The sequence below is a fragment of the Macrobrachium nipponense genome, chromosome 34 (genome assembly GCF_015104395.2).
Source record: "Macrobrachium nipponense isolate FS-2020 chromosome 34, ASM1510439v2, whole genome shotgun sequence".
In the NCBI taxonomy this organism is placed as follows: domain Eukaryota; kingdom Metazoa; phylum Arthropoda; class Malacostraca; order Decapoda; family Palaemonidae; genus Macrobrachium; species Macrobrachium nipponense.
In genome coordinates this window covers 27,789,118-27,815,555 of record NC_061095.1, presented here as the reverse complement: position 1 = coordinate 27,815,555, position 26,438 = coordinate 27,789,118, and the positions used below count along the sequence as shown (strand labels likewise).

The following is a 26,438-nucleotide window of genomic DNA, read 5'->3' as shown; positions in this document are numbered from 1 at the left end:
AGATAAATGAAGGTAAAAATAAAGCCTTATAGTAACTTTATACAGTAGTACCTCGAGATACGAAATTAATCCGTTCCAAGGCGCCTTTCGTATCATGAGGTTTTTGTATCTTGGACCACATTTTACATGTAAAATGGCTAATCCGTTCCAAGCCCTCCAAAAACACCCCAGTAAATTTCATAATAAAGCTAAATTGACCTATAAACAATGAAATACTACAACAATTTGGACCATTCAATACCTAAATTAATAAAAAAAATGCAAAATATAACCTGTAAATAAAGTGTATATTAGTGTACATGGTAACAAGAAATATACTGTACGTAAATGTGGAAGCTTTTACCTTTTTCGAGTGAGGCTACGTACATACGTAACTATCCAAGGAAGATTGCTTCTGCCTACTTTTCACAATGTTCCGGGGGTGTCTTCTACAAATGATTGCACTTTATGAAAAGCGGCTTTAATTTCTGCCGTTTTTTTCTTTTGTACATATGTACGTATGTACACTTTAAAAAATATTGTACGTTTAGACCAATTCCTGTGTGAGCCTTTTCGGGGGTTCTTCTACAAATGATTGCACTTTATGAAAAGCGGCTTTAATTTCTGCCGGTTTTTTTTCTTTTTTTGATTTTTAACTTTTTTTTTTTTTTACTTTTTTTTTTTTACTTTACGTAGGTTTTTTTTTTTTTTTTTTTTTTTTTTTTTTACAGAATTTCAACTTTCTGTTCTTTCTTTGACCTCATGACTCAGTTGGCCCTGGTGTCCATCTCAAAACCCTGTTCATCAAATGCTCTCTCTGCAACTGATTGGGGTACTGAATGTTCAGCTGCTGACCCTCAACATAAACTGAAGTGCCTTGATTATACGTACTTGTAAATGATTGGTCTACACCCTCTGTTCAGCAGGGAGTGGAGATTCTACCAACCTTGCAAAGTTTCCAGTTATCCCATGAGAGAGACCTTGATCACTTATCCCATGTGAGAGATCTTGGTCACTTTTTTTTTAAATAACGTACACATTGACGATCCCGAAAACGAATACCGCGTGCGTACTATAACAATGCTGGTACCGAGTGGCCGAAGCACGCCACCACGTATACATAGTAAGTAGATGATGATGGGAGGGACGCTGGCCATAGAGAGAAAGATTTCATGCCGCGACTAGCATCAGGAACCAATGGGAGAGCAGGAGGATGGTGGCGAGTCTACTCAGTACTAAGATGGCGGCGCGCGGCAGCGATTTTTTCAAATTGTTATCCGGCGAATCTCAGACTTTCAGAAACCTTTTCGTATCTTGAAAACTTTTCGTATGTAGAGCCGTTAAATTTTTCGTATTGGCTTTCGTATCTCGAGTTTTTCGTAAGTTGAGCCTTTCGTATCTCGAGGTACTACTGTATATAAAAAACCAAACCAGAGAAGAAGCGAAAAAGCTATTTTTTCTGAGGACAAGAAACTTGAAAAATTAGTTTAGATACCCCTGATGCCCCTAAAGTTGTTTTCTGTGATGAAAGTAATCTTAGAAAACGTAGAAAATGACATCGACCAATTTTTGAAAGATATACTATAAAATTTGCGATTTCCATATTTATTGGCGGGGCTTTCGCTTTAGTTTTTGCTCTTTTTTTTGTTATTACGTGCTTATTTACTGTTCTATTTTGATAATACTTTATGTGCATGTTCCAGGTGGAAATACCAACAGTCTGTAAGACCGAATTTCTATTCAAGACTGTAGTTTTCTCACCGACCACCAGTGTCCCTTGTACAAGGGACACTGAATTTCACATTTTTTTTCATAAAATCATTTATTTTCCCTGTAGGATGATAAAACTAACAGAGAATATGCATTATTATAGTGCTAATAATACCTGATAATTTCAGTAGCCTGTCTTGATTAGTGTATTTTTGGCTAATATTTTTACGATCGGCACCCCTCCAAACTGGAGTCACTACCGAGAGATTCAGTTCGGCAGTGAACGCAATGTTTACATTCTGCTCACCCACCCGGTAAAGAAGGGGTTAATAAGCGAGGGGTAGGTCAGTGTTAGCCCTATAGTATTCTAAATCCAAGATATAGCTCTCTTCCAACTTATGTAACCCTTCTGGAGGCAGCATATGTTTCTCCACTTTCCTCACTTGAGCAGGGTTTACACTCTCAGGCCGAGGGCTCCACAGCTCTGGCATTGTTATACTAGACATAGTAGGAGGTTGAGATCCCTGATTTGTGGATGGCAAGCTGAATTTTTCTCTGGAGCACTTCTGGAAAGCCCCTGTTGCACTTAAAAGCAGTTGTAAAGTAATTGGATTGTACCATCAAAATAATTTATTTCATACTCTAAATTTTATAATGTTGAAATACCATAAATACATTTCCATATATTGACTTATAGTATACAGATATGTTAAGTTTTCTTATTTTTCTTTTTGCTGCTACTTATAGCACTATTGATATCTTGCCTGTTACTTAAATTTATGTGGGTAAATTCTTCCAATAATTCCCATCATCATTCTAATTTTATATAAGTAATTTATTAAGTAACTACATAGCTATAAGTTTCTAACTTTTGTGGCAGCTTAAATTTGAAATTCTAATTTTGTTTTCTTGTGTGTAGATAACTGACCCCACCCACTTTCAGGAAGCATACGTACAATGTCAGTGAAGAGCTCGATTCCTTTCTGCCGGTCAGTGACTGCTTGTTAGTTGTATGGTCAGCTTTGGTTTGAAATATTTTCACTGGATGGTTCTTTTTCACACTATGTTTGGTGAAGTTTTCTTTGAATTTGGTAGCATCCTCACTAATTATATTAGCTTATTTAGCTTGACAATTACTGATTGTGACTTGAGATGTCTGAATCTCTTCATCCAGTATCTGTTTTTGCACTGAACATTGCAGTACCAGAATTACCTCTATTAAATACAGCACACATTCAATTTATTGCCAGTGTAGGGGTCAAATTTGCTCAGTCTTACATGCGACAAATGTAAAGATGGGATCAGGGAAATGAAGGACTTTGACTATCTAGACAAACTAGAGAAAAATAGACAGAAGGGTGGCTACTAAAGATGAAGCTAAGGGGTCTTCTAGCCAGGGCTCTCCTGTTATTTGCACTCTTTCTACACCTGTGACAGTCTTCTCACCTATGAACAGTCCTCGTACTCTTCCTGCAACACCTTTACACAGCTCCCAACCTTCCAATCCCAATACCATTGCCAGTCTTTCAGCTAGGATGGATTGTAAGTTTAATTTATTAGTCAGCACTGTTGTCCAAATTGGGACTTCTGTTAAGTGTCTAATGGATAGAATTAGTGCAAGTGCTGTGGAGGAGGTGGCTATTTGTCCCACCAATGCTCCCAGACTATGGTCCCTGTCAAACTCCCCTAAACCTGGGAGGAGACAAACCGGAGATCCAAGGGAGGTCAATGGGGTTTGCCCACAGGTAGTTGCCCCCCTTGGCCGAGCCTGTTGTATGAGAATCCCAGGAATTAGCGGACAACCAATAGAAAGATGTCCAACTTGGTGTTCATGCTCCTTCAGCCAGTGATTCAGATTCTAGTGCCAGCAAGGAACGTAGTCGAATGTTTTAAGACAGCTTCTAGACCACTAAAAAGGTCAGTTTCAGTAGCTGATCGCCCTTCTTTGCGCCCATGTAAGCGATCTATGGGTTAGGATCTTGGTCCCGAATTTTCTTGTAGTTTTTGGGACATTCCCAATCGTTTGTCGACTAGTTTCTGTGTCGGGTTGCCAATATGCACTGCCCAAATGGGCTTCCAAGAATCTCTTGTTTAAATTAGAGAGATCCAAGTTTTCATTAGGATCTGATGGATCCAACTAGGTAGTTGGGTCAGGAAGATTCATGTTTCCGGTGGAATCCAAAGTGTTCTGCTTTCAATGGGATCCAAGGGATCCTTGTTACCAGTGGATTGAGAAAGAACCAGATGTGCAGTGGGATCATATGGATCTATGTGTTCAGTAGAATCCAAGGGATCCAGGTATCCAATGGAATCTGAGCAGTCGATGGGATCGGGACACCCGGAAGGAGCAACAAGTGTAGTGCCTAAACATACAGTGCTTTAGAGTTCAACAGTGCATGCACGTTCTCCCGCAAATGTTCATTCGTCTCTGAGTTTGGCGCCATCTGCTATTAGACTGTTGACTTCTCATTCTAAACTGTTCTCAGACAGGTACTAGTAGTTCACACCTTCTTTCGGTTCAGGATCCTACTTTGGGTCTAATCTGATGTTGACTTGACAGTATTCTCGACTTTCTTCAGAATCCGTCTACAACCTGAGATCTACAGGATTAGCTGCTTCCCCTATTTCCAGTCAAAGAAGAGGGGGTTGAACAGGATCAGCCTTCATTGGCCTATTCGTCTCCTGTTAATGTATTTCCTCCACTGTTTCCTGACATTCTTCTTACCATGGCTCCTTCGTCTCCAGGGTTAGCTTTTAAGATGAGGCAGCCTACTGAAGCCTCTAGAATACCCAAAATAGTACTCTCATCCTCATGAAGAAAGCCTTGTTTGTATTGAGAATGGCTTTCAGAGAAAAGGAGTGCGGGAAAGGCAGTTTTTTGTGGGCACTCCCTCTTATCCAAAAAGATATACCTTTCCTATGTAACTGGAGAAGCACCTTCTTTGGAAGTTGCTGTCTCCTCTCAAGGGGACTTTTCTAGGTTATTTGATTAATCCAGAAGATCTTCCTTCTCTTCCACAAAGTTTTTATTCACTGCCTTGGAGCTGGATCACTTCATTCGAGACATGTGTAGTCTTTGAAATATTTAGTTTTCTAGACTGGACCATAGGTGCATTAGCAAAGAAAATTGAGGGTTGTGCTTCCCTGCAAAGCAACTTCTCGGCAGACTTGTTAGGTGTTCTTTCCTGCTTCAATAAGGCAATTTGAGATGGTTCTCAGGAATTGGCTGTTTTATGTACGGTCAAGATCCTCAAGAAGAGAGAACAATGGTGTGCCTCTGCTACAAAAGGAGTTATGATGCGTTCCCAGAGGTCAGCTCTCCTGTTCGCGCTGTTGGATTGCTGCAGCCTTTCTCCTCATGCCACCATAGAGCACATTACTGCAGAGTTTCAGAAAAAAAACTAATAGGATTACCTGGCAGCATCCTCCAAATGCCCTAAGGAAACAGTACATGTTCATATTGTTTTGTTTACTTCAAGGAAGGCCTCTCCTCTGCCTAACAGCCTTTTTTTGGCTGCAGAGGTAGGTCAGCCACACCCATGAACCTACATTGGTTCAGTGTGACCAACTAAGAAGATAACAAACAAGCCTGCCTCTCGCAAGTGAGGATTCTGTCCTCCAAGCTCAGATGGGAACCAGGCTAAGTCAATTTTGGAGAAAGTAAGAAGAGAGAAAAGTCGTACCATGGGTGTTATGAGTCATCTGAGAGGAATACGCCATCCCATTCAGGAAGAATCCTCCCTTAACTTCCTCTCCAATCAGCTTGGAGGCCTGCTCTATAGGCTCAGAGAGGTTTGCAGTCCTCTCAGAAGGCATCAAATCCCCTCCTCAAATCCCTTCTGAGGAGGGGAGCCGTGGCAATGGTCAAAGACGTAAGCACAAAGGTTCTTTCACAACTGTCTGTTCCTTGTCCCTAAGTATCAGAGGTGTTGGCCATCTGGCCTAGACATCAGTGCCCTGAATGTTTGCAAAGACCACAAAATTCAAATGGAAAACCATCATTGAGTCCTTTCAGCCATCTGGCAAGGGAGGGGATTGGATAGCAACAATAGATATGCAGGATGCTTACTTCCATATTCCCATTCACCTGGAATCCGGGAAGTATCTGAAATTTGTGTTCTAGGGCAAGGTCTTTCAAATTCGAGCTCCTATGTTTTAACCTCTCCACAGCTCCATAAGTTTTTACCCGGGTTTTCGAGGCCCCCCCTTTTTTTTTTTTTGCAAAATGGTTACACCTCTTAGGAATCAACATTTGTCTGTATTTAGATGACTGGCTGCTTTGCTCCCAATTGAAATTGAAATGCAGGGAGAACCTACAACAGACTCTTCTTCTGCCCCAATCTTGGGCCTACTAATAAACTAGTCCAAATCCCAATTAATCCTGGCTAAGTCAATTCTATATTTGGGCATGAAGATAGAATCTCAGTGTTTTTGGGCTTTAACGTCAGACAAGAGTCATCTCTTGCCTCGAGACATTTTGGAAGTTTCTCTTTTGCTTGTCGTGCTCTGCCAATGATTGGTTGAGCATTTTGAGCACCTTTTCATCAATAGAGAAAGTTTGTGCCCTTGGGAAGACTACATTTGAGACCACTTCATTTCTTCCTCAAAGCCAGTTAGCACTCCGGAGATCAAAGAGGACCTCAAGTGGTTGCTTGTATAAGGAAGATCTGCATAAGGAAAGTCTCCTGTTTCCTCTGAGCCCCTATTGCACACTATAGTACTCGGATGCATTGGATCTGGGGTGGGATGCACTTCTGGGAAATGTAGAAGTATCAGGGAAGTGGTCCCAAACAGGATGGAATCTACAAAAAAATGTGAAAGAGCTGAATGCAACCCATCTGGCTCTTCAGCACTTTACTACAGCGACTTGCAACAGCACATTTATTGTTCGCCTGGACAACACAACAGCCCTTGCATACGTAAGGCATTAGGGAGGGACACATTCTGTCTCTTTCTACGAGATGGCTTGGGATCTCTTTTTGGCTTAAGTCAATCCCACAAAGATTGTCACAAGATTTATTCAAGGGAAATTGAATGTCCTGGCGGATGAATTAAGTCACTGCAAACAGGTTCTACCGACGGAGTGGGCACTGAATCCATAGGTGTGCACCAACCTGTGGAGATGGTGGGGGAAGCTGTCGATAAACCTCTCACCTGCTAGTAACCTTTTTTTATTGTAGTGTCTTACCGAACAATTATAGAGCCGTGATTTCCACGAGCGGCAGGATACTAAATTCAAATTTAGCGCGTCGGCGGCGCGCCAACACTGGTGGTGATGACGTCATCTCCCTCCACTCGCGGGAGAACCAGGTACAACTGCCCAGGTGAATGCAATTCTTTTCCTGCCGGCGTCCGGTGAACATCGGTGGTCGGTGCGGTTGGATAACTTTGCTTCGCTTTTTTCTTGTGGATTTGATCTTCGGAATTGGTGAAGTACTCTTTTTTTGGCGTTGTTGTTATTTTGCTTTTTATTTAGGCGTTGCCATGTCGGATTCTAGTCCGTCGGGAGTTAGGTTTTGCATCTCAGGATGTAAAACTAGATTATCCAAGCTAGAGTATGATTCTCACACTAAATGTGTTAAGTGTAGGGGACAGGTTTGTTCAGCAGATCGAACATGTAACGAGTGTAGTGATTGGACTGATTCTCAATGGAAGTTTTTTAGTTCATACTCGGAGAAATTAGCTAAAGACAGAATTAGAAAAGCAGCGCTTAGGGAAAGTAGACTTAGCTCTGCTTCGTCTTGCGATGCATCTGTTTCCTTCTGTTTCTCCTCAAATTGTTATGTCTCCTTTAACTACACCTCCTATTCCTCCTACTAATCCCACTTCTCCGGCTTCCCGTGTAGTTTCTTCCGACAACCATTGCCAGTCTGGAATCGAGGTTAGATCAGAAATTTTGTTTTTCGTACTAGCGAATACGGTTTTGCAACTTGGTAATTCAGTTAAGACGTTTTTGGAGAAAGCGGCCTCAGGTAAGAGTGTAGTTGAGGGTGCGTCTGTCTGTCCTGACACGTCTCCTAGACAAAGGTCACTGTCCAGCTCCCCCGCACCGGGGAGAAGACATACCGGAAGTCCAAGGGAGTCGATCGGGATTTGCCCACAGACAGGCGCCTCTCTTGTTGAGCCTGTTGCGCCTCAACAGGGCTCGGTTAAGCGTTGGAAAGGTGTTGCGGTCAGACGCCTTTCAAATGATTCAAGCGATTCGTCTCCGGTCGCACGGCGCTCTTGGCGAGATTCGCCCGTTTCGCGTCCCTTAAAGAGGCGTTCAGGCGCCGATTCTTCGCCTCCTCCAGTCAAGCGGTATAAGGAGCCTGAGAGTAGGGTTGCGCCTCGGCCGTTAGCGGCTCGTTCGTCGCCTCAATCTGTGCCTTTTTCGGCTCCATCTACTAGTAGAGATTGTGGTTTTAGCGCTGTAGCTAGCATTCTAAGGGTGTTTCTTTAGGCGCTTTTTTCGTCTGTTACGCCTGATGCGCCTGTTTCGCCTCGAATTTCGGCGGCTCCGAGCGAGGCGCAAGTAGTTTTTTCCGCCTCCTGCTGAACATTTAGGCTCTTCCAAGCCTAACGTTAACTGTTTTTGATTCGTCTCTGGCGCCTTTGCGCAAGCAGTTAGAGATGTTAACCAACTGGATGAATGAGTCCAAGGGTGGTTCGAAACCTTCAGATCCGGTTGTAGTTCCGTCTACTTCTTCGGCGGTATCGGAGAATGAAGAAGAAGTAGAGGAGGATTCACATCACCTCTCGTGTTATTCACGTCTCCTTAGATTTCTTCTGGTATCTTATCCAGATTATTTTGAGAAAGCGGCTCCGCGCTCCCCAACTTCGACTTTTTTGATGAGGAGGAAAACTTCAGACCCTCTCCTCCCAAACTTGTTCTATCTAAAGCGGTTAGACATTCGTTGAAAGAGACGGAGAAATGGATGTCTATGAAAAGAGACTTAGGGAAGGCTCTTTTTGCTTACCCTCCCTCTAAGTTGCTTCGTAAGAGGTATAGGTTTTATGTAACTGGGGAAGCTCCTTCTCTGGGAGTTTCTGCCTCCTCCCAGGGAGACTTCTCCAGTTTAATCGACTCCTCTAGAAGATCTGCTTTCGCCGCAGCGAAAGTTTTCTTTACAGCGCCTGAGTTGGACCACGTTGTAAAGAATCAATTTAAACTTTTGGAAGTCTTTAGCTTCCTTGATTGGACTATTGGCGCTTAGCGGCCAAGATCGAAGACTGTCCTTCTCTTTCCCAGGAGTTAGCGGAGGATTGGATTGGTGTTCTGTCCTGTGCGGACAAATCCATTAGGGATGGATGTGATGAGTTAGCTTCACTCATCGCCTTTGGTACCCTTAAGAAAAGGCAACTTTGGTGCTCCTTTGCTTCTAAAAGGGTTACGTCCCAACAGAAGTCTGCTCTCTTGTTTTTGCATCCTTTTGTGAAAGATAACCTCTTTCCAGACGATGTAGTGTTGTCAATTTCGTCTGCGCTAGATAAGAAATCTACTTCGGATTTACTGGCACAGTCTACTAAGAGACCTAAAGCTCCTGTGGAGACTGTTCCTTCGGTTTCTCCTCTGGCCCAAGCGCCTTTTCGAGGGAGAAAACCCAAGCGCTTCTTTCGGCCGAAATCGAATTTGCGACCTCAGTCTAAGGCCTCGGCCAAGGTTAACAAACCTTCCAAATGAAAGCTCGGTTCTTCATGCACCAGTGGGAGCCAGGCTGGCTCTGTTTTGGGAGGAATGGAAAAAAAACAGAGGAGCAGAAGCCTGGGTAGTGCAAGTACTCAAGTTCGGCTATCGTATTCCTCTCGTTTCACCTCCCTCGCTCTCACCTGTGCAATTCCATTCCAGGCATACTCTCCGGGCTCAGACAAATTTCTGGCGCTAGCCGCAGAAGTGGAAGCGCTTGTTCTCAAAGAAGCGATAGAACAGATAGAAGGGGATTTTCCTCCAGGCTTTTACAATCGCCTTTTTGTAGTTCCCAAGTCATCAGGGGGCTGGAGGCCGGTTTTGGATGTGAGCGCCTGAACTTGCATGTCCAGAAAACAAAATTTCATATGGAGACCACTCGGTCGGTTCTGGAGTCCATCAGACAGGGGGATTGGATGGTCTCTCTGGACATGCAAGACGCTTATTTTCACATTCCGATACATCGCGAATCTCGGAAGTACCTGAGGTTCATGTTCGAAGGCAAGGTGTTTCAGTTTCGGGCGCTTTGCTTCGGACTAGCGACCGCTCCTCAAGTTTTCACCAGGGTTCTATCCCCGATAGGAAGCTGGCTACACATATTAGGAGTAAGAATCTCCCTCTATCTGGACGATTGGCTTCTCCGGTCGGAATCAGAGAGTCGGTGCATGAAGGACCTTGGAACAACTCTGGATCTTGCCAGAAAGTTAGGAATTCTGGTCAACAAACAGAAGTCCCAGTTGGTTCCATCTCAGAGCATCCTTTATTTGGGGATGATTCTGAATGCTCAAGTTTTTCGGGCTTTTCTGTCCCCGAAGAGGGTTCAAGGCTGTCTGGAGACAGTTCAGGAGTTCTTGGACAAAAAGGTAAGTTCTGCCAATCAGTGGATGAGGCTCCTGGGCAAATTGACGTCAGTGGAGAAATTTGTGACGTTGGGAAGACTGCACATGAGACCTCTGCAGTTTTTCCTGAGAGCCTCTTGGTGCAGGAAGACACAACCAGACTCGATTACCTTTCCTGTCACAGATCAAATAAAAGAGGACCTAAGGTGGTGGCTCTCTCGAGCAAGGTTGGAAGAAGGGTTAGATTTACGACCCATCCTCCCGAACCTACAGTTCTTTTCCGACGCATCGGACACAGGTTGGGGAGCCCTACTGGGAAATCAACGGACTTCAGGAGCTTGGTCGGAGAAGGAGAAGAAGTTCCCACTAAATGTAAAGGAACTGTTAGCAATTTTCTTAGGGCTCAGACAGTTTCGGAGCTTAGTAGAAGGCCCGAGTAGTGGCAGTGCATTCCGACAACTCCACGGCTCTCTCGTACGTGCGGAAACAGGGGGGGACTCAGTCTTTCTCTCTGTACGAAGTAGCCAAGGATCTCCTCCTGTGGTCAAACGAAGCGAAGGTTCAGCTAGTCCCGAGATTTGTTCCGGGAAAGATGAACGTCCTGGCGGACGAGTTAAGTCGTCAACAGCAAGTGTTACCTCTGGAGTGGACTTTGGACAACAAGATTTGTCAGAAACTTTGGCGCCTTTGGGGACGGCCGTCAATAGACCTGTTCGCGACATCGAGGAACAACCGTCTTCCTCTCTTTTGTTCTCCAGTCCCAGATCCTCTAGCTTGGTCGGTGGAACGCAATGCTGTTGGATTGGTCGGGTCTGGAAGCTTATGCATTCCCTCCGTTCGGTCTAATAAGAGAGGTGCTGAACAAGTTCATGTCGCACAGCAATGTAACGCTAACGTTAATCGCTCCTTTTGGCCCAGGAAAGAGTGGTTCCCGGACCTTCTCCAGTTGTTAGTAGACTTCCCCAGACTTCTTCCTCCAGAGAAGTGGCTTCTCAAACAACCTCACTTCAAGAGGTTCCACCAAAACTTGTCCGCTCTAGCTCTGACAGGGTTCAGACTGTCCGGAATCTTGTCAGAGCGAAAGGATTTTCAAGAAGAGCTGCAGAAGCTATCGCTCGTTGTAGGAGAGAGTCTTCTAACAAACTCTATCAAGGGAAGTGGAGAATCTTCAGAGAGTGGTGTAGAAGTGCTAAAGTCTCTACTTCTGCGACCTCTTTAACAGAAATAGCAGATTTTATTCTATTTCTTAGGAACTCTAAGAAACTGGCTCCTTCGACGATCAGAGGATATAGAGCCATGCTCTCTTCGGTTTTTCGACATCGAGGTTTGGATATTTCCTCCAATTCAGATCTGTCGGACCTCATTAGGTCTTTCGAAACCACTAAGCTCCCGCAAGATACAGTGGCTTGGAACTTAGATGTGTGCTTAAGTTCCTCATGGGGCCACCGTTTGAGCCTTTGAAGTCGGCTTCACTCAGGAACTTGACTAAGAAGGCACTCTTTCTTATTGCACTAGCTTCTGCTAAGCGTGTCAGCGAATTGCACGCTATAGACAAAAGAGTCGGTTTCTCTCAAGGCAATGCTGTATTTTCGGTATCTTTGACCTTTCTAGCCAAAAATGAGAATCCTTCTAATCCTTGGCCGAGGAGTTTTGTGGTAAGGAACTTATCTGATTTGGTTGGACATGAGGAGGAAGAAAGGCTCTTATGTCCAGTCAGGGCTATTAAGCATATCTGTTTGCCACTAAGGGTATCAGAGGACAATCTTCTAAGCTCTGGACCTCGGTTCAAAATCCCTCTCGTCCTCTTTCTAAGAATGCTATATCGTTCTTTATTAGAGAGCTTATCAGGGAAGCTCACTCGCAGTCCGAGAACGACAATCTTTCCGTTCTGAGAGTTTAAGCTCACGAGGTTAGAGCAGTGGCAACTTCTTTAGCATTCAGAAAGAATTTATCTTTAGCTTCGATTCTTCAGAGCACGTTCTGGAGATCGAATTCGGTTTTTGCGAGTCATTATCTCAAAGAGATAGAAACGGTTTTCGAGAATCGTAAAACGTTAGGTCCGGTGGCGGTTTCTGGCATGGTGTTGGGAGAAACGGCACAGGGGTCGTCACCTCTATGCTAACTTTTCACCTTGAATAGGTTGTCGAGTTCAAGGGAAGCTGGGGGTACTGAGTACCTGGGATACTCACCAGTCTGTTAGGTCAGATTTTACAATGGTTGGGTATATATGTTTTTAAATCTGGTGTTGGTGACAAATGTTTTGTATGATTGAATTTCTGGTCTTAGCCCAGGGCAAGGGCAATCTTTGTTGTTACTATCCTCCGTCAGTCAGCCTTGACTCGCTTGAACTACGGAAGGATTCCACTCCTGTAGAGGCTAACTTTGGTCAAATTCCAATTCCTCTACAATAGTAAGAAGAGCACCGACCAGAGGCAGTAACAGTCTGCTGTAGCTCTCTTACAAGGTAAGGTACAACAGACACCTTGAGTGTTTACTGGTATTGCAATAAATGTAACCATTTAAAAATACTAGTGGTCCACTGAATCCCACCTTCCCATAAATGTGTAATCAGCTCTATAATTGTTCGGTAAGACACTACAATAAAAATGAAATTTTCATTATTAAAATGAAGTTTATTGTATACTTACCGAACAATTATGATTATACCCTCCTCCCCTTAGGTGGACGGACGGGCAGAAAGAATTGGATTCACCTGGGCAGTTGTACCTGGTTCTCCCGCGAGTGGAGGGAGATGACGTCATCACCACCAGTGTTGGCGACGCCGACGCGCTAAATTTGAATTTAGTATCCTGCCGCTCGTGGAAATCACGGCTCTATAATTGTTCGGTAAGTATACAATAAAACTTCATTTTAATAATGAAAATTTCATTTTTTCGTCTTTGTTGGTCATGAAACCAAAATTTTTATTATTACTCTCAAGTCTTCATTTGTTCCTACAAGAAATTCCCCTTTATTGCTCACCAGTCCCAGATCCTCTAGCATGGGGAACAGACACGATGATCCAGGATTGGTTGGACTCTGACATCTATGCATTCCCATCTTTCAGTATGGTGAGAGATGTCATAAGTTTGTCACATAGCAACATATCAATGACTCTGGTAGCAACCTTTTGGGTACTGAAGGAATGGTTCCCGGACCTCCTCAACCTGCTTGTGGATTCCCCAAGACTTCTGCCACTGCCACAGCAATGAAATCTACTCAAGCAACTGCACTATCATCGGTTCCACTAAGGACTATCCACTCTTGCTCTGATGGTCTTCAAACTGTCATGGAGCTTGCCAAAGCAAAGGGCTTTTAAAGACCAGCTGCAGAGGCGATTACAAAATACAAATGCCAGTCTTCTTCTAATGTTTATCAGTCAAAATGGGCAGTTTTCTGCAGCTGGTGTAGAAGACACAACATCTCATCTACTTCTACCACTGTAGCTCAAATAGCCGATTTTTTACTCTTTTTAGGGACATCGTGACATTTAGCTGCTTCCACCATCAAGGGCTATGGGGCCAGGGCCACACTAAACTCTGTGTTTAGGCACAGCGGGACTAGACATATCTTCCAATAATAGTTAAGTCTTTTGAGACATCCAAGCTAGGGAGGACAGCCGTACTTTCTGGGAATTTAGATATTGTTCTAAAGTGTATCTCGGCCCCTCTATTCAAACCTCTTCAATCCTCATCCCTTAGTGATATAACCAGAAAGATACTGTTTTTGGTAGCCTTAACTGTGGCTAAAAGAGTTAGTGAAGTTCATGGTTTAGACAAGAAGATAGGCTTTACACAAGGAAATATGGTCTGTTCATTTACTTTGGGTTTCTTAGCCAAAAATGAAACGCCATCCTATCCTTTGCCTCGGTCATCCATAACCAGATCTCTGACCGTTAATCCTCAGTCACACGGATCAAGAAAGGACTCTTTGCCCAGTAAGAGCTTTAAAACATAACTTGGAGAGAACAAGGGGTATCAGAGGTCTCTCCCCTAACCTCTGGTGATCAGTTGAGGACCCCTCTCTATCCAAAAATGCTCACGTTTTTTATAAGAGACATTATTGCCAAGTCTCATTCGAAGATTAGAGAAGAGGATTTTTCTATTTGTAATGTTAAAGCCCATGAAGTTAGGACAGTAGCTGCTTTGGTTTTCAAAAGTAATTTATCTCTTTATGTCAATTGTACAATCTACATTCTGGAGGTGTAAATATTTTTTTTGCAAATATTTGCTTGTGATGTTGAAACAATCTATGATAACTGTAGTGCATTATTACCTTTATCTGTAGCTGGCATGGTATTGGGCAAGGAAGGATAGGAGAATATCCTGTTCTCCTCTGTCAACTTTCCTTGACATTGGTTGTCGAGTTTTTGGGAAGCTGGGGGGCTTACTGTGTATCCGGAAAACCCAACGATCTTGATTTTTTATGGATGGATAATAGTATTTGTTTTTAATTGGTATTTAGGTAACTTGAATTTCTGGTTGTTTTGTGTATAGCCCAGGGCAAGGGCTTTTGTTTATTGTAATGCTTTGGCAACCATCGGAGCACTCCTTGGTTGCAAAGCACCTCACTAAAGTAGAGGCAACTTCTGACTTTATTGTCATGCCACTACAGGTTGAAAGGAACTCTAACCAGGGGCAGTATCTTCCTGCTGTGGCTCCCTCACCAGGTAAGATTACAACAAGCATTTTATCAGTGCTAGCTAATTTACAATTATAAATTCGTCTCCCTTACCGAGTGTTTTTAAGTATACTAGTATATGTCCATGCTGTCCCACTTCATGTCAATGTGGGATTCAGCTATGTAGTTACTTGGTAAGTTACTTATAGTGTAAAATTGACATTTTTTATAAAATAAAATTTTATACATATAGTACTTACCCAGTAACTAAATGAATGTCTTTTTTTACTGTAATATAACGTTGCAGCCATATATTTTGAGCACTTCCTTCTGTGCTCCTGATCACTGGTAAAATATGGACATTGGATGTCTTACAAGAGTATATACGTATACAAAAATGTATGTAGGTGTGGCAGTAAGTCTGTTGGTGACCCAGGATGGGTGGAAATTAAACTATTTACTAGTGATTTCTGGCCTCATTAACTCCCGGCTGGCCACTCGTCTGGTGGTCGGATGTTCTTGGACACCTGCTTGAGGAGTGGCCTAAGGATTAGTTCGTCGATGTCGTCCGATCTCCAATGTCCTCCTGACAGGTTCATATTGTTGGTTTGATTGATGACAGCAGATTCCAGCATTCTCCTTTTGTACAGACAGCTACTTTTGAAGGAAAATCCCTGAGTTCTCTGATGCATTTCACACTGATCTTTTGTGTTCTGCTAATCTTTGCTCTCCTTCCCTGTCTAGACTTTGAATTGAGCTCTTCAGCTACGTTGTACCTATGCTTCCCAAAAGTGAGTGGGGTCCGTTACCTACACCAAAAACCAAAGGATCACGACTGTGAATTTCAAATTTAAGCTGCATCAAACTTATAGCTATGTAGTACTTACTTGGTAAATATATAAAATTTTATCATAAAAATATCATTTTTATGACTTAGTAATTTCTCAAAATTATGTATTCACCCAGCTCTTCTGTGTCATTGTTTTACCGAATAATTATTCTCCCTTTGGCATGTCTACCTGCCATATATTTTTCTCCTGTTTGATTTTGGTGAAAGTGATTAAGCTCAATTACTAATGTAATTCATGATCCTTACAGAACCGAGGGTACCTGTATTATAGTTCTGGTCTCTTATCTCGTGTGGATAAGTTTCCTGAACATCAGCGCTTTATGGCTGGATCAAGACGCAAGAAAAATAAGGAAAAAAGAGAAAAAGAGAAGCTGAAAAAAATTAAGAAAGAAGAAGAGGAGGATGAATTTGATGTAGACGTAAGTGTGAAATGTGTTTTTTCATCATGATGTGCTGTTTAATGAAATTGTTCTTCAAAGTATAGATGTTTATTGTTTTTGAGATGTTCTGCTGTATTGTATCCACATTTATCCTTAATGTTATATGTGTGCAGTTAAAAATACTTGATTGCTAATTTATGTTGTTATGAATGAAAGTTCGGAAGATTTTCCCTAATGTTTCATCAGATTTATGAAGATTATAGCAATCTAAATTTTTTCCTCTGGTAATATGTTAGTATGTGTTCACTACAACCCCATTATTCATGAGTTGTCTAATTTCCATGTAGAAAATTCCAGTTGCACCAACCAGCCATACTAGACTTTCATATGGTGCTGCACATTACTCCTCATTCTGTTCTCTGACTTCACAACACACATAGTTTCTTCATATCAACCTCCCAGTTTACCTTATTTACGTCTGCCACGCCCGTGACCATTCACGGACATGTTAATAAGTCATCTGTTGGAAGAGTACTTAGTGATGTTCCTAGTGTTATAGTGGGTTTGTCTTGGGAGCCAACGCGTGGACCCAGCCCAGAGAGGTTAATTGGTGTTTCGGGCTGTTTGGGAATATGCATCCAAAGGCAGAATTGTCAATATCAGGAGTTTTTTTTGTGAAAAAACCCGATAAAAATGCATGATACATTGTTTTCAAAATACTCAAAGGATTAAAAGTAAAGTTTTCTCATGACTTCAAAGGTTTTTCAGATGACACCAGCCCAAACGGAAGAACTATGGAGACAAAATGGCAGAATGTTAAAAATTTGGATGTATTATCTTATGAAAAACTCAACATAAGTGAAAGATATGTTGTTTTCAAGACACTCAAAGGAGTAAAAGTAAGGTTTTCTTACGAATTTTGATGGTTTTTCGGACGCCGATCTGAATGGAAGAAATAAGATTTACATTCGTAGAGCAATAGTCGCCAATTACTGACTTTTCATTTTATTTTCCTCAATAAATACATCTTTATGATAAAAAATATGATTTGTACTCATTTTCTAATAGTAATAATTAGGTAACCACAGAAATGTATCATTAAAGTTTTAAATTAAAATCCCATGAAATCACAAAACAGCTTACTATGTAAGCGCAACACCTCTCTTTCTCTTCCCTGAGTAACTCACGAATCTCTCTCTCTCTCTTTTCCCCCCCCCCCCCCCCTTCCCCCCCCCCCCCCCTTAACCCTCTCCCTCTCTCTCTCTCTTCTCTCTCTCTCTCTCTCTCTCTCTCTCTCTCTCTCTCTCTCTCTCTCTCTCTCTCTCAACTCATGAATAATTTCAGTCTTCAGATTTAATGTGTACTGTGTATATCCTCTAATGAATTATGCCCTACTGTATCAACATAAAAATTTAGATACGTATATACTAAAATTCCATCATTGGTCATGTTACAATTTTTATTTCTCTGGCGTTTGCTCTATGACGACACATTGGCAATCGGGATTGGAAGTAGCCAATAACAGAGCTCGTAGCAACCCCCTTATTCAATGACAACATGCTATTGGCTGGAGGGACTGAAAGCAGCCACTAACAGCTTGCAACAACCCTCCTATTTCCTTGACGACTTGCTATTGGCTGAAAGGGTGGGATTTTAACCAACCACAGATCTTCTAACTAAAGGGCTTAGTATTCACTAACAGTTGGGGTGAGCAGTATTTTTTTTCTCTCCGAGATAAGAAGTTTTTTATGCATAGTATTTATGTATAGTATGTTTTAATTTTATATAGTTTTTTCATGTTTCATGCTATAATTAAGAACTTTTGCATTTCAATAAATAGGAAAAATTAGGTAAGAATTTACACAGTTCTGTCAAATTCCATGTCTTTTGCTTAGTTGAGGATGAGGCAAAGTCTCTCTCTCTCTCTCTCTCTCTCTCTCTCTCTCTCTCTCTCTCTCTCTCTCTCTCTCTCTCTCTCTCTCTGGCTCCAAAACAGCAGAATGTTAAAAATTTGGAGGTTTTTTATGAAAGGCTTTATAAAAATACAGGTTACGTGGTTTTCAAGACACCTTTGACACGGCGTCAGAATGGAACCACTGTCATAAACTGGAGACTGCCTGTACTGTATTTGATATTTATTAATATTCAAACCCACTTTTTATAATAGCCTTGCAACCGCCTTACCCCAGTGTGTGTGCCTCTGGGTCAGTGGCAAGGGCGTAACACACCCTTATTACTTCCTTGTGCCCTTTGATATTAAGGGCACGACAGTATGTTGGTTGGTTATTGAAGATGACATTTGTGCTTACGCTGTAGGAGAATTTACTGGGAGAAGACTTCAGAGCATTTGCCCTGTTTTTCTCTCTTGGTATTCTTCCCTTCAGGAGAAATATCTTCCTCGCCCTCTGTGCTCACTTGTCGAGCGAGGAGTGGCTGCTGTTGGTGATTGGGTGACTTATTCTCAGGGGTCTTTTATCACTTCAGAGGACAATGTGCCCTTTAGGATGAGAGGAGTCTCTTTTTATTAATCATACAGTGGAACCTCAGTTTACGTACGCCATGGTTTTCATACAATTCAGTTTTCATAGTTTTTTCAACAAAATTTTGTCTCTGGTTTTGTACGTTTCCTTAAATAATGCACCCAGGATAGGGGATTTTGCTCTCCAATCTGGTGTGGGCACACAAAGAGCCAAGACACTTAGGTGTTTTGACACTGCCTCCCAACACTTTTTTAAGTGAGTGGTCAAGTTCGATCCTTGTGTCCTGGACCTCAGGGTTTGAGCACATAGTACAGCAGATGCAGAATCCCCCATTGTACTTCTTCTCGAGAGGCTTTGGCCTCGAAGGAGACTAGTGAGTGTGGGAAGAAGTGATAGTTGTTAGCTGACAATTACCACTCATAGTTATGTTATTGTGATCTGCTCAGCTCACTCGATTTGGCTCAACCAGTCCGGATCGACCAAGTGAAGTGCTTATCTCTGTCCGAGTGAACTTTCTGCTTTTCTCAGGTTGGTTCTTTGCCATGGCATAAGTACCCTCATTTCCCATGTTGCAGACATCATATGTTGATGATCACCCACGATCTACTGCTCCTGTTGGTTTTTCTAGCAGGACAGGTAGAGTAGTACCCCCTTTTCCTTACCTGGTTGCTGGACCCTTTTGGTTTTCCCCCTCCGTCTTATACCTCTCTTTTTGGAATTTGGCTACAAGGGTTGGTATTTCGAGATCAATCCTTGGATCATCTTGTCGTACATTTGAGTAGTCGAGGAAAGTTGTTGTCGTCTTCATCCTCATAATCGTCTTCATCTTCACTGTTGTTGTATTCTGCCGCCTCCTCCCCTTCTCCTAAGACTACGTTGGTTGAAGAAGGTAGCCTCTCTGCCCCCTAAGAAGCCCTGCCATGGGACTTAGAAGGGTCTGCCTCCTTACACAGAGGAAGCAGTTGGATCTCCTGTTGGTTCTCCTAATCCTTCGGGACTAAGACCAGTTACGCATTTCGGGGAACCGCATGAGTGCAGACTTTGGTTCATACTCCTACCACTTAGTCTTGGAATTTCCCTTCTAGAACTAGTGCTGCATTGGGGCGGCTTGTTTGCAAAACACTTTGAATGTACAATCCTCTATGGAGTATTGTGCATCTAAAATTGGTGCTGGAGCAACAGCTCACCATCTTGATTCTGGTGCAGGGCTGGAGAAGGGCGTGATTCATACAGTTACTCACCTCTGCTTGTCAACACTAGCATTAGTGTTGTTAACGGTTCAGTGAAGATATGTCAGTCTCTCAAGACAGGATGTCGGGAGAGTTGGAGAGGAGGTTCTCTGTGCAGTCCTCATTCCGTGAGTTTTCAACCTCGGAGAAGATGGATGCATGGCAAAGACGTTGCAAGTTGTTGCCAACCAATGTTTTGCTCAACTTTATCCAAATCTCGCTTACATTTGCGTTAGAACCTCTGCTCTCTCCTCAGGAAATGCTTTTGCTGAGGCAAAGATGCTATCCTAGACTTGTGTTACCATCACTGCAAGTTGATGATCACATGCAAATCACCCCCCCTGCTGGTTCTGCCAGGGTGGCAAAAGAGAACATTTGATCCCCCTCTCCTGTTCCCTCTACTTCCTTGGTTACACTGGAAAGGGCAAGGGGAATCAGAGGAACTCTAGGGAGATTTCTCCCCAGAGTTCAACTGCGAGCGCTTATGTTCCTTGTTTGGTCTTAGGATCTCACTGGACGTATGCCCAAGTTGTTCAGGATGGATATCATTCAGGAAGTATCAAACTTCACCTCTCCATTGTTCCTGTTTTGAGAACAACCAGTTTGGCTAAGAGCTAGTTATCTTCGGTGTCCTGTTGTCACCATGGAAGCCTCCCTTTGGGACAGCTGTGCCTTTGCTCTCTTCATTAGAGAATGAAGGAGGTCTGCTACCAGTCCTTATTCCTTTTCCTCTTTCGAAGGATGAAGAAAGAATTAGGCTGGTGCTTGATCAACAGTAGCGTTTGAAAATACTTTTATATTCTCCTCGCGACGTGTCGTTATCAGATGCACTGGCAGAGTATTAGGTGCATACCTGTAGGACAGTTATCTGTCTTACCACTACAAGGACCTCAGGTCTCTGGATGGCATTTAACTCTTGTTTAGGGTATACAAGCCCTTGTGAGAATCATCAGACAGAGTTTTGTTTTTCAAGACCACATCTTGTCTCTCTCTGCCATTGGCGAAGACAATAGACGATTTGCATGGATAGTCTTGAACATCACCCTTCAAAAGGCAGGTATAATGACTTGACTTCTTCTCGGATGTCGAAGCATTCGGCATCTGTTGACAGGTTCAAAGCCTTCATGATCCCCTGCGCCGTTGGCTTTGTAATACGGTGGGGCATCGCTTAGTCGCGGATCAGCAATCACAGAATCAGTCATTCACGGGTTTTTTCTTGGACCGCTTCTCATGCTATATCACTGGTATGAATCGCAGCATTGCGGGACAAACGTGTTGCGTATGCGATGTTTATCGATGGGCTAAGCCTCACGCGAGGTCCGATAATCACCAGCATACATGAAACGACTCACATTATGATATTAACTGACAATAAAGGTAATAAAACCATTCTCACGTTATATATTATTGGCATATCTCCATAATAAAATAGCCTATTCAAAGTATATGTATGACATTCATTGGTAGGCTAAACCTAGTTGTAGTGCGATAACCACCAACATACATGAACAGATTCACATTTTGATATTAACTGACAATAAAGGTAATAAAACCATTCTCACATTATATATTATAGGCATATCACTGAATTAAGTTCCATTCGGCAACTAAAAACAGTGATGATATTGGTACAACAGAATCAATTGATTATTTTAACAATGTAAACAAAACCAGAATGCAAATGGTAGATCGCTGTGTTCATTTCATATTACTATAATATGGTAATAATACATGCAATATAATTAGACACAGTAAAACAACAGTTTTATTAAAAGGATCATTATTCTCAATACACAATTATTATTCAACTTTTGCTAATGGATATCTGTCAATGTTACAACCTATCAGGCAACAGTCTCTCTCTCTCTCTCTCTCTCTCTCTCTCTCTCTCTCTCTCGAGAGAGAGAGAGAGAGAGAGAGAGAGAGGAGAGAAACGGCTGATTGCTGACACGTCATCTGCCATAACTATCGAGCATTTATCAAGTTGTTGTGTTTAAGTTGTCACTGCCGATGTTCAATGGTGGCTTCCAAAAGTAAAAATAAAATACATTTTTACTCTTTCTTCATGTAATGGAGATCTGAAGAAAGAATCCCAGTACAAATAGAAGCTGCAGGTTATAGCCGAGGCTGAATAAAATGAATAACGGAGCACATGATGTCTCTTCGGATGGACTAACAAGTCTGAGACATCGTAATTCTTTTAACTCTCTCTCTCTCTCTCTCTCTCTCTCTCTATCTCTCTCTCTCTCTCTCTCTATCTCTCCTCTCTCTCTCTCTCTCGCTCTCTCTCTCTCTCTCTCTCTCTCTCTCTGCATTGTTAGGGGTTTGTGGCAGTGATGAAACAAACAAAATAACATTTTGTACATGAACTTCCCTGACAGATATATACTTAGCTATAGTCTCCGACGTTCCCGACAGAATTTCAAAATCTCGCGGCACACGCGACAGGTAGGTCAGGTGTCTACCTTACCCGCCGCTGGGTGGCGGATGTACGAACCACTCCCGTAAGCTTGTCAGATTTTTCTCTGTCGCGGGAACGATAACAACTGTTGTCGGTTCCTCTCGATAGTTTTTCGATTCTCGCTTGCCTGGAGTTAATTTGGACTTCTTTTGGTGACGTATTCGCTTTGTTGGCTTGGCATACGCTGATTGTGGACCGGTTTGATTTTGAGTTTGATTTTCTTTAACGATGTCTGATCTAGAATCGGTAGTTAAAACTTCGGTTTTGTTTAGGGTTTGCGTGGAATGAAGGATGTAAGGTGAGGTTGCCGAAAGCTTCGGTAGACCCCACACGTTTGCATGAAATGCAGGGGGAATGAATGTGCTTTTGCTAACCCTTGTAATGAATGTAAGGGATTGAATGAAGAAGAATATAAGGCTCTCTCTTCTTATGTTAGGAAGTTGGAACGTGATAGAGTGCGTAAGGCTTCCTCTAGAAGTTCTAGCAGATCTAGAATGAGTGAGTTGGATGTGGATCCTAATAGTACTAACGTAGAATTAGAACCTTCTTCCAAGTTGCAGCCCCGGCTCCCCGCACCGAAGCCGAAGATTCGCCTTCGGAGGCGGCAGCTCTGAAAGCCAAGAATCGTTCTATGGATCAGAAGATTCGTCAGGTTGGAAGGTAAGGAGAGTGTTAGTGATCAGTGCAGTGTCCCCAGTGTTGTGGAGGGTGCGTCTGACCGGCTCCTTAGTGCCTCTAGGCTAGACCTCTTCCAGACTCCCAGTTCCAGTGGAGTAGGAAAGTCGAAAGCCGCAGGAGGGCTAGGGAGAGCCCCCACCGGTCAGGCGTCCCCTCGGCAGATCCTGAAGTACGCTCCCAGGCTGCCTCGGATCGCTACAAGAAGGAGCTCCTACGCCCCAATGCTTCTCCTCTCGTCTCCCTCTCCGAAGAGAGGTTGGAACTCCCCGGATGCGTCGCGCCCGTTGAAGAGGGCTTGGAAGGCTCCCTGCAGTCCTTTGGCTTCTAGTCCGGAGGTTTTCCCGAAGAATCGTCGGTGGAGGCGAAGAAACCCAAGAAATCCTGTGATCGTTCTTCTTCTCGCGCTCCGCGCTCGGCGCCCTGCTTCCGAGGAAGAACAAGAAGATTCTCCTACGAGAGTACTCGCGGGACTTCAAGCTCAGATCACGGCGCTAGCAGACTCTCTAGCAGTTAGATCACGTAGGAAGAAGGACGTTTCTCTTCCGATCAAGAGATCTAGGCGCCGCTCTTCAGAGGATCGTTCTCCTTCATATGGGGAGGTTTCGTATGAAGGTGGGCTCGCGTGAGCGCCCTCGCTCGAGTGAGGTCCGCCCCGCCCTCGCTCGCGTGAGCGCCCTCGCTCGCGCCTGGCTCTCTTCGATTTCAAGACGCCAAACATCGGTAGGACGCTCTAGGGAGAAAGAAGTTTTTTCTCCAGATTGGATTCCCGCTTCCGGTAAGCGCACTGCACCTGCTCATCACGCGATTTCTTCAACTCCCTCGCGTAAAACTTCTCCTCAGCAGCCTCAAGATTCTAGAAGGCGCCCTTATACAAGTAGGCGTTCTTCTTCCAGATGTCACTCTCCTCGAGTGTCGGATCGTGACTTCTCTCCTGACAGGCATCTAGAGTCTGGTAGGAGTCGCGTGCATGATAGACGGCCTACTGTTAGCCGCTCCCCGCAAGGTAGGCGCCAAGAGCCTACTGCACATAGATCTCCTAGTAGGCGCTCGTCTCTTTTAAGGCGTCATACTCCTGATTATTCTCCTAGGGGCAGACAACAAGAGTCTTTCAAGCGCCCTTCTCCGTGTAGGCGCTCTCTCCCGCTTCTAGGCGCACTTCTCCTGACCGTTTGTCTCTTGGTAGGCACCAGGAATCCCGGAAGCGCCCTTCTCCAAGTAGGCGCTCGTTAGTTTTTGAAGCGCCCTTCTCCTGAATGTTAACCCTCGTTGTTAGACGTCAAGAGTCTCGCAAGCAGCCTTCTCCTAGTAGGCGCATTTCGCCTTCCAGTCGGACTTCCGTTGATCGTACGCAACTGGACAGGTATGGAGGAAGCCGCGCAAGACGCATCTGCTCTCGATAGGCGCTCTTCCTCCTGGCAGCCGCTCGCCTCAGGATAGGCGCATAGAGTATAGTAGGCGCTCGCCTCCTCGTAAGCGCCCTGTGGATGTTTTTCCTCCGAGGATTCTCGGAGTAGGAGCCCTACCTCTCCTTCGGCTGAGATTCCGTATACCTCGAAGAGGGAGTCTCATCGTAGACTTCCCAGATCTTCTCATCGTTCTCCAGTGGATGTGAACTCTTCTAAGAGAGGGCGTTCTCCAACCTCTCGCTCAACTCCTGCTAGGATCCCTTCGTCACATAAGGATCTTCCGCGCTCGCCTCGAGAAGACGTCCTAGAAGGTTCGGATGAGGAACCGAACACTTCTGCTGCTGTCTCTTCTTACAAGAAAGCTTAACAGAGCTACTTTTACAAGTTTTTGGGGATTCCCTTACGCCTACGGCTCTCCTCTCTCTCACTCACTTTTTTCACGGCGAAGACAGCGAAGAGTTCTTCTTGTGTGAGGATGAAGCCAACTCTTTCTATGAAGAAGGCACTGAGGAGTTTTGGTTCCTGGATGGCTTCCAAAGAAGAAGCGGGGAAAACGATGTTCGCTTTTCCCTCCTTCGAAGTTATCAGGACGCGCTGGGCTGGGGTTACTGGTAAACGAAAAAAAACAAAAGAAAAAAAAAGGAGAGCCCTTAGGATTGGGTCTACCGTCTTCGGCTGATTCGGATTTTTCGGCACTGGTAGATTCGACAAGGAGAACTGCCCTTAACTCTGCTAAGACGACTTGGGCAATGAATGAATTGGATCATTTGCTCAAAGGTATGTTTAGAGTGCTAGAAGTATTTAACTTCCTTGATTGGTCGTTGGGAGTCCTAGCCAAGAAAATTGAAGTGCCAGAGTCAATTTCGCCAGAAGATCTTATGTGTGTTTTGTCTTGTATGGACAAGTCGGTAAGAGACGGAGCGAGTGAAATCGCCTCCCTTTATGGGGCCGGGATCGTGAAGAAGAGGTCGGTTTATTGTTCCTTCTTAACGAAGTCGGTCTCCCATGCTCAGAGGTCTTCTTTGCTGTTTGCTCCTCAGTCTACTCAGTTGTTCCCGAAACATCGAGTGCAGGACATTTCGAGGTCACTTTCGGCCAAAGCCACCCAGGACCTTTTGGCACAGTCGGCAAGAAAACCTCGCCCTTCCTTCCCTACCAAGGCTAAGAAGGAAAAGGCAAGTGTTCGAGAACCCTTTCGAGGGGCATCTTCATCAAGAACCTCTACGTTTAGAGGTCGTAGACCTTCAAGAAGGGGTAAGACTTTCGCCAAGTCTGTTAAAGCCCCCAAATAACTTGCAAGTCCTTCAATCAACGGTGGGCGCCAGACTCTTAGAGTTTGCAGAAGTCTGGGCCCAAAAAGGGGCGGATCCTTGGACCCTTTCTATTTTGAGGAGGTAGGTTACCTCATCCCATTTCGTCGAAAGACCTCCCTTGACGGCCATCCCAAGGGAAACTGACGGCCAGGTACAGAGACCCCATCATGAATCAAGCTCTCCATCTAGCAGTAGATCAGATGCTGGAGAAGGGGGCTATCGAACTAGTGACAGACCATCATTCATCGGGCTTCTACAACCGCCTTTTCCTAGTTCCGAAGTCCTCAGGGGGATGGAGACCGGTGTTGGATGTAAGCGCCCTGAACTTCTTCGTAGAAAAGAAGAAGTTCACGATGGAAACGCCTTCATCAGTGCTGGCAGCACTTCGTCCAGGGGACTGATGGTTTCCTTGGATTTACAGGACACTTACTTCCACGTACCGATCCATCCTTCCTCGAGGAAGTTTCTCAGATTCATGATGGGGGGGAAAATTTTCAGTTTCAGGGCTCCTGTGTTTCGGCCTCTCGACGGCCCCCCTCAAGTGTTCACGGGGATTTGAGGATGTGGGCTCAATGGCTTCATTTGAAAGGGGTGAGGATATCCATGTACCTCGACGATTGGCTAATAAGGGCCAATTCAGAAGATCGTTGTTTGAAGGACTTACAAGTAACTTTAGAATTGACGAAGGCTTTGGGACTTCTCGTCAATTTCAAGAAGTCATCACTAATTCCCGAGCAAGAGTGTGTGTATCTCGGGATACAGAGAACTCTCTGAGTTTTCGGGCTTTTCCCTCGCAGGAAAGGATAGCCCGAGGATTCGAGAGAGTA

General features: G+C 43.9%; 2 protein-coding genes across 6 annotated transcripts in view; both read left to right on the top strand.

Moving 5' to 3' along the window:
• LOC135207996 (serine-arginine protein 55-like) overlaps nucleotides 1-26,438 on the top strand; it is a 332,296-nt gene that overhangs the window by 83,203 nt on the left and 222,655 nt on the right. The window lies entirely within an intron of this gene.
• The window catches only part of LOC135207734 (chromatin-remodeling ATPase INO80-like), a 75,092-nt gene that overhangs the window by 17,792 nt on the left and 30,862 nt on the right, over nucleotides 1-26,438 (top strand). Inside the window, exon 4 of the mRNA XM_064239560.1 lies at nucleotides 15,913-16,083. Within this exon, the coding sequence (XP_064095630.1) occupies nucleotides 15,913-16,083 (171 nt within the window). The remainder of the gene's footprint in view (nucleotides 1-15,912; nucleotides 16,084-26,438) is intronic.